The sequence below is a fragment of the Puccinia triticina genome, chromosome 3A (assembly GCF_026914185.1).
Source record: "Puccinia triticina chromosome 3A, complete sequence".
NCBI lineage: Eukaryota > Fungi > Basidiomycota > Pucciniomycetes > Pucciniales > Pucciniaceae > Puccinia > Puccinia triticina.
In genome coordinates, this window is record NC_070560.1 from 1,139,702 (window position 1) to 1,153,529 (window position 13,828).

The window sequence follows — 13,828 nt, forward strand, 5'->3', positions numbered from 1 at the left end:
TGCCATCTCAACATATGTCGATTCGGAGTTTTCATATTCATAAGGGTTTTGACTGCAGTGCAGTCTGTTATGACTATCACGTTACACCCTTCTAAATAATAGTGTAGTTTTTCCAATGCCCAGACAAGGCAAAGACATTCCATCTGACTCGCTCCGTAGCGCTTCTCGGTTTTCCTTACTTGCCTAGATATGAATAGAATAGGTTTTTCCGTTGGGATCCCTTCTATAACAAATTCTTGATGCAGCGCTGCTCCAATGCCCTCGAAGCAGGCGTCAATATAAAGGATAAATGGAAGGTTATAGTCAGGTTGTGCTAGAACTGGAGCCGTCGTCATTAATTCTCTTAACAGAGCGTATGCTTCTACCCGTGTGTGGGTCATTTCAAATATAACATCCTTGCTACACACTTCGTATAAACATTTAGTTACATTGGCGAAGCAAGGTATATGTTGTCTGTAGTAGCTACAAAAACCTAAAAATGATTGCATTTCTGTAATGCTTTGAGGCATAGGTTTTAAGAGCACCGCGGCTACCCGATTCTGATCTATAGCTAGGGAGAGACCTGACACTATGTGACCCAGCGCTTTTAATTCGGCAAACCCAAAATTACATTTCTTAATAGATAATTTCAAACCCGCTTGCGCTATTTTTTTCAGTATAATGCCAAGTTTTTCTATGTGATCATCCCATGTTTTGGAAAATAGGATGATATCGTCAATATAAACCATTATCCATCCTTGGCGGATAAATTCTCCTAATATGCTATCCATCATTCTTTGGAAATGGGAGGGAGCATTCTTAATGCCGAAGGGCATGCACAAGTATTCAAATACGCCTAAATGGCAAATAATTCACATATATTGTCTACTCTCCTGTTCTATAGGGATTTGGTGAAACCCCTTCAGGACGTCCATAGTGTTGATATATTTCGCCTGAGCTAAGTTATTAAGGGAATGGTCTATTCTCGGAATGGGGTAATAATCAGCTTTAGTGTAATTATTAAGAGCCCTAAAATCGCCTACCATGCGGGATTTGTCATTGTGCCAGGCTATAAGGACTGGCGTCGTGATATTGACCTGTTCATTATGGCCAACCTTCCTAATAACCCCTAGAAGGAGTAATTCTTCTATGTGTTTCTCTAGTGCTTCCCTAGATTTAGGACTAGAGGGATAAGGAGCCCTTCTCAAGACAGGCGGGTATGGAGGCTGGCACGTTAACTCTAGTTTGATATCATGACCCCTGACATCCCCTATGGGGTGTTCGCTAGTGCAGAAAGCATCCTTATTCTTATAGCAGGTTTCTAGAATTTCTAATTGTTGTTTGTTCGAGAGTTTGCTGTTAACTTCTGCTTGAGACAAATATACCGATCTGAACTCTTCCGCTGCTTGAGATAGTTTGATTTCTTCAGACGAGGTTTCTTTAAGAGCTGTGGAACTGATGTTGCATATTTGAAACTTCCACTTCATGTCGCCCCCAATAGTGAAGAAACGTCCTCTACTCTGAAAGATATCGAATCCATACATTCAAAAAGCGTCATTTCCTAGTATAAGGTAATCACATATAGCATCCTGGAGTACCACAAACTCAAGATCTAGTTTAAGCGAACCTTTTGAATGGGGAAATATTAAGGGTATAAGGATCACTCCTAAAGGTTTCATAGCTGAATTACAGCTGCTGAACTTAGCTCAAGGAGTAGGGAGTAGCTCTTTTTCCCATCCAGGATACAAGGAATTCAGGAAAGAGGCGCTAGCGCAAGAACAAAAAGCTCTGATATCTAGTAGTAACTTACATTCTTTACTTTTATACAGAGCTGTAGTATAACTTGTCTGTCCTAGTGTATAACTCATACCCGGGGCAGGTTTCATAGTTAGCAATCTGGCTTGCGAAACATGTCCTATTGGTAAAGACGCATCCCATTTCTGGGGTAAGAATGAGTCGCCGTGGATAGAGTTGATTTCAAGCTCATCTCCCATATTGGCTTGAATCACCATTGTGGGCGCTTCATCCTCGTTTTCTGGTGAAGAGCGTACTATGTCAAATGTGGAGCCTACTTCCGATTCCTCTTCTGAATCATATTCTATGTTATTGATTTTCTTACGTGGATTAGGACAATATTCAGGTCTCCTGTGTCCTTTTTCTCCGCAGTTGTAACATTCAATGTTATTGCTCTTCTTGGGAACTTCGTTGGAATGACTCTTCATATTTTCTTTAGGCTGATTGTCCGTATTAGTAATGGTCTCTTTATATCTTTTTTGTAATCCTGTGTGTTCAACTATTTCCTCCATAACACCGATAAGTTTTGTAAGATTAATGTCTAAATCATGGATCCGGCATCTCACGGCGTGCTCCATAGATCCTCTGCATTGGTTCAATATCTTTTTGTTTATTGTTAATCTGGTAGCATTGCGGTCAATACATAAGATTCTCTTCTTTTGCGTTAAGCACCACTTATGGGCTTGATGTTTAGCTGCATCGAAATAATCTGTTTCAAACGCCTTCCTCATCTTATTCTCCCATATGCGTGTACCAAACTGTTCGTGAATGAGTTCTTTCCATTCTTTCCAAGTAATGTCTCCTTCGCTTTTGTTGACATTAACAAACCAGTCTAATGCTACTCCTTCGAATAAACGCGGTAATCTACTTATAACTACTAACTCATCAGCCTTATAGGATTTCAGAATATGATCAATATATTTTATAAAGTTTACATGATCATATTCGCCTTCACCGCTAAATTTTGGCCAATCCTTAATAGGAGGGAGCAGTTTATTAAGTGTAGTCATATCTGGTATTCCTCCCGCAGGAGGGCTTCTTGTGGATTCTGGTCTACAATTCTCCGGTTTACTATCCATAGGCGGTGGGCTCATAAAAGGGTTATTAAAGGTAGGTCCTCCTTGTCTTGGCGCCTCTGGACTGTGGTTGGAATGGAAATTAAAAGAAGGGGTTACCGTTGGTAGTTTCAGATGCGGTGGTTCATCTTTTTCTTTCTGTAATAGTTGGTCAATTTTTGTCGAGTTTATGTTATTCCTCTTAATTAATTCATTAACGGCGTTAATCAAATTGATTTGAGCTTTACTCTCTTGTTCGGATCTTAGCTTGAATTCTGTAAGGAATGTTTCCAAGCTTGGCTCATTCTTTTGTTTTCTCATTTGTGTTTCTAAATCCTTAAGTCTTTCGGACATATCTTCTATAGCGAGTTCAGTCGCTTTAGAATTATTTTCTGTATTGCTTAACTTTTTATTAATTTCTAGCATCAAGGACTTTAACTCGGGGACAGAAGCATATGGTTCTAAGGACCTCTCAAGAGCTCGTTGGAAAGCTGTTTCCATAACGTTTCTAAGATCTGTATGGCACATTTTTATACTAGCAATAATGTTTTTGTGACTTTTATTACTATTATCGTTTAAACTGGCCATGTTACTATACACATTGGAGAAGAAAGAAAGGAAATCATTGTTGCTCAGTCCATGTTGTTGTAAGCCTGGTCGAGAGTGTCGGCTACCCTCATCAGTTTCTTCCATTGGCGAGGATTGTGGGCCTTCCTCATATTGTTCGAGGTGGAGCTTCTCTTCTTCCCTTTGTCGGCGTTCTTTGCTGGGAACATGAATTTCATAACGGTCCACGGATTCCATCCTTGGATGTGAGCTTCGAGTTTGTGCTGTTTCATGATTTTCTGGCAGGACTTTTGCGATTCCTGAGCTTTGCGAAGTAACGCTCTGAGCTCCTCGCTCGCGCCAAGGGGCTGGGATTTCGCGCATTCTATCCAGAGCTTCACGTGCTCTTTGACCAGGTGTTGGGTTAACTCGAGCTTCGTCATTTTCGAAGTGTCGACAATTGCTTCTTCTAGGCGTTTCGGGGTATTGCCCAAGGAGGGGACTATCTCGTCTACTTCCATCGCTCCGGCTGTCGACGTACTCGGATTCGGAGCTGGAACCGTGTTCTTTTTCTTCGGCTCTTGTCTGACTGTTACCACGCTGTCTGATCTTCCGAGTCGCGGCGGGGAGAGGGCCTTCAAGTTCAGGTCTGCTGGATCTGGTAGTCATTTTTTATGTATTAGTTTTATTTTATTTTATCCTTTTATTAATGGGTAAGAGGAGGACTAACAGAAACCTTCGTCTAATTCCTCGTCGGAGAAAGTATCGCTAGGTGCGCGGTGAGCGTTACGGGAGGCAGTCACTGAAGCTTGATCTATAGAAGTCACTATAGTAATGATACTAGTTAGTGATTTTTTCTAAATGAAATAAAAAAAACGTACTTCTAAGAAAACGTTCGTATTCTCTTTGCTTTCTAGTAGCTCTGTGGTCGGCTATTAAGAACTGAAATTTGATCTTAGCTTCTACGTCCCTAAGATGGTTTTTCTCGATACGAAGATTGGCTATCTGAAGTTGTTCTTTGTAAGTGAGAAGCTCCCAGTCGGACGGTTTGTAGTTAGCCCGAAATTCTTCGGATCTGATTCTAAGATAATTGAGATAGTATCTTATTAGTTCCGCGTTTTCCTCGAGATGATTCACTTTTTTTTCGTATTTAAGGAGATATAAGAAGAATTTTTGTATTTTAGTGTTTTTATCAGGTAGGAAGAAGATGTATTTTTGATTTGTTTGGTTTTTTGTGTAGTAGTATAATAGGGTAGGCGGTTTAGAGGATAAATTCCCGGCCAGACCCCCAATTGTCAGCGATGGTGATACCAAGACTAAAGTCTTCTAGCTACACCAGCTGCAAAAATACCGGTGGGTAATGGTAAAAGAAGTAATAGAGCGGTTTCTGGTAAAGAATACCGTTGAAATAAAGAGGGCTATAGAAATATTTTTATATTTTTAGCGGAGGGGCTTAACTCTAGGAGTTAAGGGTATTTAAGTGCCCTCCGTAATTTATCAGGGCCTGCTAAGCAGGGGTATTTGAAGTGCCTGATGCAGCGGGGGCCTGATGATCAGGTTTGTTTCGCTGAGATGCCCCGGTGAGAAACCTCCAGAAGAAGGATTTCTGAGAGGAAGAAACTGAAGAGACTCACTAGTTGGTTGCGTTAAACCTTTACTTACCAGGAATCTAGACTAGGTTTCTTCGAGGAGAACCGAGATGGTTTATTCAGCGCTTCGTATTTTGGCGCTAGAGAAGTATTCGAACTTCAAACGGAAAACAACTGAACAGAGTAAACTTTCTTGTCGAACGAGTATTCGAGGGGAAGGTGCTATGTACGATGTCGGTGTGGGTGAAGATGAGTCTCTATTACTCGGGAAACACCCGCTTTATTTATAGGGCATTTCTTTATTCTTTTTCTCTCGTCTAGGGCTCATCTTCTTTTGACAAGGAGAATCTTAGTCTCTTTCTGTCATGAAGATGAGCGCTCTCTTTATATGTAATTTCTTTTCGGAGGAAGAGCTCTTCTCTTGTTGACGGGCTCAGTCTATTTTTTATGTATGTCTGTTGTTCTTAGCGCTTAGTTGCGCAGTGTACTTTTCTGTTCTTAGTTACGCAGTAAACTTACTGCGTGGGCGCGTTTGGTTATCGAAAAGAATACTGACTGCTTTATTGCGCATCCGCTCGCTACTTAGATGGAGTTTTTCTTTTTATTTTATACTTAGATTTTTAGTATTTATTTGTTTTTCTATTTGATCAGTTAGCTCTGATACCAGTAGCTAGCTGACAATAGAGAAACGGGTCTGACTCAAGCTTTCTTTTTGCGGTTTTCCTACTATGTGTGTAGAGGTCAGAGCAAGTGACGGATAATGCATAGGTGGCGCGAACAATTCGATTTCACAGCTACAGCTAGAGAAGTTATAATTCCTTACTGCAAGCGCGGTCAGATCTCACAGGTGGTTTGTAAAGAGCTTTCAGGGGCTCGTTCATATAAAATGATTGCTATTGCCAAAGGACTGATGATTTTTCTACTAGAAGGGAACCTATGTACAGCTGAGGACTGATCGTAAAATTTGGGATGTGGGAGTGTTTTGTGAGATGCACGTGGTCATAGCGACACAACAGAAGAGGAAAAGAGAGAAACAGAGTAGAATTCCAAAATCCAGCTAAATTTTTGGTATGCAAGGTGAGCAGTGATGGATGGTCTATTGAGATTGTTCCTTCAGAGTAAGTAATGGTCCGATTAAAATCCAGAGCCTCCGCCGGGGCCGTTCTGGTATTGACTGGCGAAGTCCGACAGGCGAGGGAATCCAGATTGCCCCATGGTTTGAGCGAAATTGGGGGGCAAGAGCGATTGAGCACCAACACCGGCACCAGAGAAGCGGTCGAGGTTCGTTTGCAATGGTCCATCCAACTGGGAGATGGCTGGTGGGAGGAAATAGATATAAAGGGTCAACGACCGTTGAGAAGGTGATTTACAAGACATTTTGCTCACGTGAAACAAGCTGCTGGGCTTGGGGGCCATAGACTTCATTGGCGGTCTGTACGAGCGAGTTCATCTCGGAGTATGCTTGGCTGGCAGAAGTGGTCAAAGTGGCCTGAAACAGCGCAGGGTGTATGTCAGGAGAACGCAAAGTTACCATGCAAAGTATGCGGCACTTACCGCTGATCCATTGTCAAAACAGCGCTGGCAGTTGTTGAGAGCCAAAACAGTCGAGCTTGTCTGACTTGAAAGCGATTGGAATTGTTGCTGAGCACTCTGAAAGCTGACTTGTCCACCCGCAATGCTTTGACGAAGGCTGCTGAATTCGCTGCTCATTTGTTGGTAAGAGCGACTGGCGGTCTGGACGGAATCGACATACTGACGAGCAACTAATTGCTCACTACGTAATCAGAAAAAAATTAATATTGTAGCCAACTTCTCATTAGGAATTTTGGCCTCCGAACATCTCATACACACCTGACCGGGTGGGCCACGACAGATGCGATAACTGCGAAAGAAGGTTGCGTGGGTTGTGTCAGTTCACCGACGCACTATTAGAGGGCTTTTAGAACTACAGCAAGGTGTTGAAGGAATGTAGCGTGACTCACCAATGGACAAGGTGGCGATGACATTGAAGGCAACCATTTTGACTGAGATGCTGATGTACGCGTGAACGAAGGGTGGCTACTGGGCTGATACGCTGGAAATGATTGTCGGATGGGAAATGGATGGGAACTGTGGTGATTCGAAGGCTGAAAGCTGGGATTGAAGCGAGTGAGGATGATTCTGATTCTGAAAGAAGCTCCCTTTATAGCTGAAGGGGACTAGTACTTCTGGAGGAGGCTCCATCCTACCGGGTCATGCGTGGATCTTCAGCCATCTCCGCATCCATCACTAACGGTGATGTCTCCATGGCCGGGCATACATAGATTGGCCTGATCACTGTCATTAGCAACAATCCCGGAAATATATTGCTCAGGGCCAATCTTACAAGTATGAACAGTAATCATTAGAAATTCACAAGCGTAATCCGCCACTTGCCGTTTATTCTTAAGCGATAGCTGCTGTCAGCCTCTTCCGCAGGCATCCTAGGGCGTGACTGAGTGTGGCACGTGTCTGACCTATTTGCCGCAAGGAACATTGCTCCTTTGCGAGAAGGCTGTCGACCCGCCCGCCGAGATGGCGTTATCTTGTTCCACAAGGTTGTTAACCTGCTCATTAAGAGCGAAGGATTTCGATGAGGTCGAGGAGATGCCCTGGCCGAGCAGGTCCATGAATAGTTCGTCGAGAGGAATTTTCCCCGGAGAGTTGTTAAAGAAAAACGATGATTGAATAAGGATGCGTAAATACATGGTGTACAAGCTGAGTAAGATCAGAACTCAACCAACAAAAAAAAAAAACAAGAGAAAGTCGAAGAAGAACGAAAGAAAAGGCCACATGGGAGATAAGGCATTGAGAAAAGATTACAAGACGAATCGGTCGAGGCCTAAGTGGACATCATTATCATCATCATCGATGTCAGGATCCAGGAGTTCATTCTTCCAACCAGCGGGTTCGTCCTCCCAATCGTCGTCGAGATCGACGACCTCTTCCTCGAGCTGCTGTTCCATATCAAGTTCGTCCAAGGCGAGCTCGAACCGAAGGTCCTCCTCCTGCTCGGCCGCCTTTCCAGCCAAGCGCAGCGCATCGAGTCGGCCCCCTGCAGCCGGTTTCTGCGCAGTCGCCGGCTTCTTCCCCCGGCCTGCCCCCATATTCTTCGCCTTTGCACCCACGGCTCCGGGCGCGACCGAGCCACCCGCAACTGGCGTCGCTCGATTCGTTAGCGTCTTCTCCATCAACGTCATCCCATCCAGGATCTTTCGGACCTTCCTCTCACGCCGTCGTTCGCGAAGGAGTTGTCGGCGGTCCTCGCCGTCAGTCGTAAGTCGATCGTCGACATTGAGGATGTTCATCAACTCTTCTGAGATCCCCTTGTCGGCTTCTTCTTCCCCCTCCTCCCCATCCCCATCCTCATCTTCATCCTCCTCAGCAGATTGGGTGCCATCAGCCTCCTCAGAGTCTTCCGCAGCCGCTTCTTCGTCTTCAGCCTCAATTTCCTCGCCATCAAAGTCGGTTGAGCGAAGCTCGCCCAAGTAATCAGTCTGGCTAACTTGGCTGGGTTCGATCGGCCGATAAGCTCTGACCAAGACCTTGCGGGTGCCCAACTTGATGGGCTTCGGATCCGGCGCGCTGTCAACTGCTTTGGCCTTCCCCTTATCTTTCCCATCCGAATGAGCCCCGGTTACCGCGGCAGTTATCTTCCCCTTGTCGACCTCTCCCGCCTCACCCGGCGTGGTGAATGTAAAGGTTTCTAGCTCAGTGTAGACTGCCGATTGGTCTGGATTGCCGAACGGTAAATTGGGAAGAATCGTCGTTTCCTCACCAGACTCGTCAGAGCCGTCTTCTGATTGGTTAGCTAACAAACTGTTTTTCGATTTGGTCTCGCGCTTCTTGACTGATAATTGAGCTTTTGTTGTCGCTGCATTACTAGCACCAGTTTTCTTGTTATTGTTGGATCGTTCGATGCGTTTTTTCTTGTTTAGCACGGATGGCCGCGGTTTGGATAAGTCATTAGTTTCAGGATCTGGCAGATCTTCATAAAAACTGAGATCTTCCTCGCCCGGCAAAATCAACCGTTTTCGTTTGGTTCCAAAAGTGACGCTCTTCTTCCCGGCTTGACTGGGTTCTTTCTGAGCGCATTGAGGGGCTCGACTGCTAGTCGATCCGTCGCCAGATGGATTGCTTTGTGATTGAGAAATGAATGGTGTGACAGAGTTAATCTTCCATTTGGATTTGATCATCTTTGAGGGACTGAGTGAATGATCATCTGATTCAACTTCAGGTTCATCAAACAGGGGTTGAAACACGTTGTTCGATGTCGGTTTAAATGGTGATGGACCTAAAACTTCGTCATCCTCGTCATCATTAAGATTATCGAATCCGTTCTCCTGGGTGGGTTTGTCTTGTGTTTGGATTGGTTGGGACTTTATGAAACTAGATAATCCGCATCCTAAGCCCTGGCTTGCAGGGTTTGACAGCTCGGGTGGATTTGATCGAGGCTTCAATGGACTGATTTCTCCGTCCAAGAACTTCCTGGCTTTCGTCCGTGGTGTCTCTCGCTTCGATTCGAGTAAAAGATCGGCAAATAGTCCAGGACTGCCCTTACCACCGCCTGAATCTAGGTCAAAGGGGTTTGCACGCGGGTGACTGGGCGTGTTCTTGGTACCAGTTCCGGGCCTATTTTGAGATCGCCTCAATCGATCGTAATGTGCCTTCCTAGGTGAATGATCTTCGACCAGCTTTCTGATTTTACTCGGCGAATTCGCGTGTGCATAAGTTTTGGAAGGGGAGTTGTTGAGGTTCTCTTGAGATGGGTTTTTGCTAGCTGCTTTCGAGCGCTCGATGCGAGTTTTACTCTTGGGCGTCGTATGAATTTGACGCTGATGGCTATTCGAATGGGATGATGACGGGTTAGGAAGGTCGTCTGATGCACTCGGGCCCTTACGAGACGAGTTGTAAGTAGAATACATTTTCGCTGTTGACAAGATGGCCATCAGTCTTCAATCCTGATCAGCCAGTCCTTCCCACCGTATTCGAGCGCGTACATACCTATTTCTGGGTTTGCTTTGATATCCGCCTTGCTTGGCGCGCGACCTTCGATCGCCTTGAATTGGCGTTCCCAGGTCTTGAGTCTACTCTTGATCTGGGTAAGCTGGGAGGATGAGGAGGGGGTTGAGGCCATGGTGGTGGGATGGTGCCGGTGGATGTTCCTGGGCGAGTTGATGGTATGTATGATGACTGGCTGGGCTTTGTGAAGTCTAACTGGCTTATCTCGGTCCGGGCCCCGGGGCTTACAGTCCGGCCCATAGCCCGAGTCCTGAACCCCCGTGGGTGTGGTATTTTTTTTCGTCACCGGCGGCACTAGGGCGCATTCTGGGAGCAACAATCATGGTCATTCTGGGCTGGGTTTGCTCGGTTGTGGCTTGCGATCATAGAGGTGCTCAGGTGTGTGATCAGAAGCAATTCTAATCGGCCTGAATGCAATTCCTTCCGACTGGCGAGGTAGGAAGCTGTACGGGGTTAAGTACGTCATCGACTGGGCCCGTCTTGAATCTTGATGCCAACAATGTGGAGAATCGGGCCCGGGAACTCGGTGAGATCTGGGTAACAGTGATCAACCAATGCCTATCAATGCCAATAATGTGCCTCCGGCGGAGGAAACGATGTCTACTCCGCAGGAGAAAGCCGCAGCCGAGAAGACTGTGACCCAGGTCACAGTACTTCGGACGGGTTACAGCCTTACTCAGCCCTCAATCAAGCGCACATTTGATATTCAATGGTAAGGTCAGATCTTCTTATATAGCTGCCAAAGGATCTTTGCTTGATGAACCTCTATGGATTTTATGTGTTATTCTCATTCAATTGGTGTGTTTAGACAAAGCTTTCACCAGTCTATACAATAAGAAGTGTAATGGTTATATTTTGGTGCCTATGATGAAGACATTGGGTGGGGTGACTTCCCATTGGGATCTGAGAGAATTCACATTGTTTGGGTTAAGTTGACAATTTTGGGGAACTTGACGTGCATTGGTCCGGGCTAACCCCAGGTCAACAAACCTCAGGCTTGAGTTCAGGTTTAGGCCCACTAAATTTAGCTAGCCTAACCCTGAAATTTAGCCTCAGGCTAGGATATTTCTGACATAAGTTAGCCTGAAGCTGACACAAAAAATGTGCCTGGCCACTCAAAGTAGCCTTGGTCAGCTAACCTGCTCACAAATACTTGACCTGGAAATTAAGCAAACAAATGTAAATGCTCTGAGGGCCTCCCAAAAGTGATACGGAGCCCCAAAAGCTAGATTTACCTACAAAAATCTCTAAATCCACAACTGTGAGGATCCCAGATGTGACAGGATGATGAATTTTCATGTTTGAAAGTACCAAGCTCACCACAAAAAAAACTTGCTCAACTGACCAGTTAACACCAGGAAAATAAAATAGTCAGTTGATGACAAGTGACATCACATCAGCTCCAGCTAGCTACCCACCATCTATCCAATATATATCCACTATCTACCCCAATCTCCCAACTATCTCCTTGACTTCCGACATTTCCCAAGAAGGTCCTGTTCAGTTTTTGATGAGCCCAACTGATCCTCAGTTCTGTCCAGCTGCTACTCAGCTTTGGTACCCAGCTCATACTCAGCTTTTTTGCTCAGCTCATACTCAGCTTTTTCACACAGCTCACTCTTAGAATTGGAATAAAGCCTTTTGACCAGTCCTTGCCCAGGTGATTCTCAGCTTTGTACTAGTCCTGGCGCAGCTGATGCTCAGCTTTGTACCAGTCCTTGCTCAGCCTCTTTCTAGTCCTGTCCCAGCTGATGCTCAGCTTTTGTTATGAGCCGCGCTTGCGCGCCGTAGCGCTCTCCACAGACATGTCTCTCATCTGTACATACATGTCACACATCCCAAACCACAAGGGAGAGCCGGGGGAAGATCAATTAGCTTTCCCCATCTAGCAATCTATTCTATAGCTTGAAGATCCAGACCAGAAACCCCAGATTGCCTCCTTACCCCGACAGACTGACTCTAACAGCTTTGACCCAGTCCTGGGCCAGCTGAACATCTGATGCTCAGCTTGCTGAGTATCAGCTGAGCCATGCCAGGGAAAAAGATGGGAATCAGCTTGGACAGGACCAGAACTGAAAATCAGCTAGGCTAGGGCCAAAGCTGAGCATCAGCTGAGCCACGGCCAAGGCTGAGCATCAGCTGTGCCAGGGCCAAAGATGATCATCAAGTGGCCAGTGCCAAAGCTGAGCATCAGCTGGGCCAGGGCAAAAGCTGAGCATCAGCTGGGCCAGGGCAAAAGCTGAGCATCAGCTGGGCCAGGGCAAAAGCTGAGCATCAGCTGAGCCAGGGTAGAAGCTGAGCATCAGCTGGGCCAGGGCCAAAGCTGAGCATCATCTGGTTTTGTCACATTGAGTGCTTTGATCCTGACACCTGTCATGTGAGCCCTAGATGTGCTGTTGGAGAGGAGCAGCATTGGAGCAGTGTTGGAGCTGAAAACAAAGCTGAATCATGTCACTTGCCATCAAGTGACTACTTTTTTTTCCTGGTGTAACATGTAGCACCAGCCTAAGTAAAACTTCCACACATAGCCACCTGTATGTGCAAATTAACTATTCATTCACATTGAATCTTAGTTTAGTCAACCTTTGTGAAATTGTTCAGTAACACCCCAAGCTTCTTAGATTTTCCATAAGTCAAGTAAGTTTTTTTTTGCAGTGAAACACAGCAGGTGAGTTGAGGAAATGTCAGTTTGCATAAATTGAAAACATCCTGTAAGTTGGACATGGCAATCCTTCCGCAGCAAATTATGGTGTTCAAAGTTGGTTTGCATAATTTTATGCATGCATAAATCATAAAATCATTAAAACATTTTGGTGAGGAAATTTTGTATTACATAATCAGACAGCCATATCCCCTGCAAAAAAGATTTTATGATTTTATGATTTATGCATGCATAAAATTATGCAAACCAACTTTGAACACCATAAATATACATCTTCCTTTGGAATTGCTTATAATTCTCACATGTCAAATTCTGGCAGGTTTCTCTTTTGCAGTGAAACACAACAGGCAAATTGGCAACATGTCAGCTTACATCATCAGTTGACACAATCCTGTGAGTAAAACATGAAATCCCATATGGAAAAAATTAATATATTCATATGAAATTTCAAGGCCCAGATTTTATGACATAAGACAGTATCAAAAAACATAGTGTAGTCTGCTGTCTGGTGAAATCTTGATTTTTTTTCCATTCACACATCACAAAAACCACAACATGTATGCAATACAGCTCAGTAAACAAGACCCAAGTCATGCTTTTGTTTCAGGACTTGGTCACTGATTACATAACACAAGCCAAACTTCCTTGCTGTGGAACAGGGACTGCATGATTTATGTTTTGAAAAACAACATGATTCCACAAGGAAGATTCAGATTGAATAGTGGATCATGATGTTTCGTTTGACAGATATTAATATCACAGGTACAAGTAAGAAATGAAATTTATGGGAAAAACATAGCAGATGTAACGGTAGCCTCAATGTTAAGTTTTTTAAATTATGTAAATTTAATACATAGTCTGTAGAACTGCAGCAAATTGCTCTATTTGATTTCTTATATTGGTCACAGCGGCAATAGGTCTGGTTCAATATATTAGTCACCCCCTGGATAAAACAAAAAAGGTTTTTGAGACCACATTATTTATCAGGTTTGTTTTCACTACCAGGATCTTGATTCACAACTTCCTTCTACTCATTTAATCAACACCCCCAAAATTCACAAATTTTCACATTAGCTGCTACTGCGGGATAAATTCAGCTTGGTATGATTCAAAAATAATTTTAAAGAAAAAAATCAAAAAGATCATTGGCAAACATTATGTAT

At 44.3% G+C, this 13,828-nt stretch overlaps 2 protein-coding genes across 2 annotated transcripts; both read right to left on the minus strand.

Moving 5' to 3' along the window:
- Positions 1 to 6,097: 6,097 nt before the first annotated feature.
- Positions 6,098 to 6,982, minus strand: PtA15_3A133 (uncharacterized protein; the record flags this gene model as incomplete). Its single annotated transcript, XM_053167071.1, has 5 exons — positions 6,098 to 6,279; positions 6,350 to 6,452; positions 6,518 to 6,737; positions 6,815 to 6,845; positions 6,946 to 6,982. The coding sequence occupies 5 exons, from the start codon at positions 6,980 to 6,982 to the stop codon at positions 6,098 to 6,100; spliced, it is 573 nt and encodes a 190-aa protein (XP_053018324.1).
- Positions 6,983 to 7,800: 818 nt separating this feature from the next.
- PtA15_3A134 (uncharacterized protein) lies at positions 7,801 to 10,118 on the minus strand (the record flags this gene model as incomplete). The annotated part of the gene is made up of 2 exons (XM_053167072.1): positions 7,801 to 9,911; positions 9,986 to 10,118. 2 exons carry the CDS (start codon positions 10,116 to 10,118, stop codon positions 7,801 to 7,803), a joined length of 2,244 nt encoding a protein of 747 aa, XP_053018325.1.
- Between the last annotated feature and the right edge of the window lie 3,710 nt (positions 10,119 to 13,828).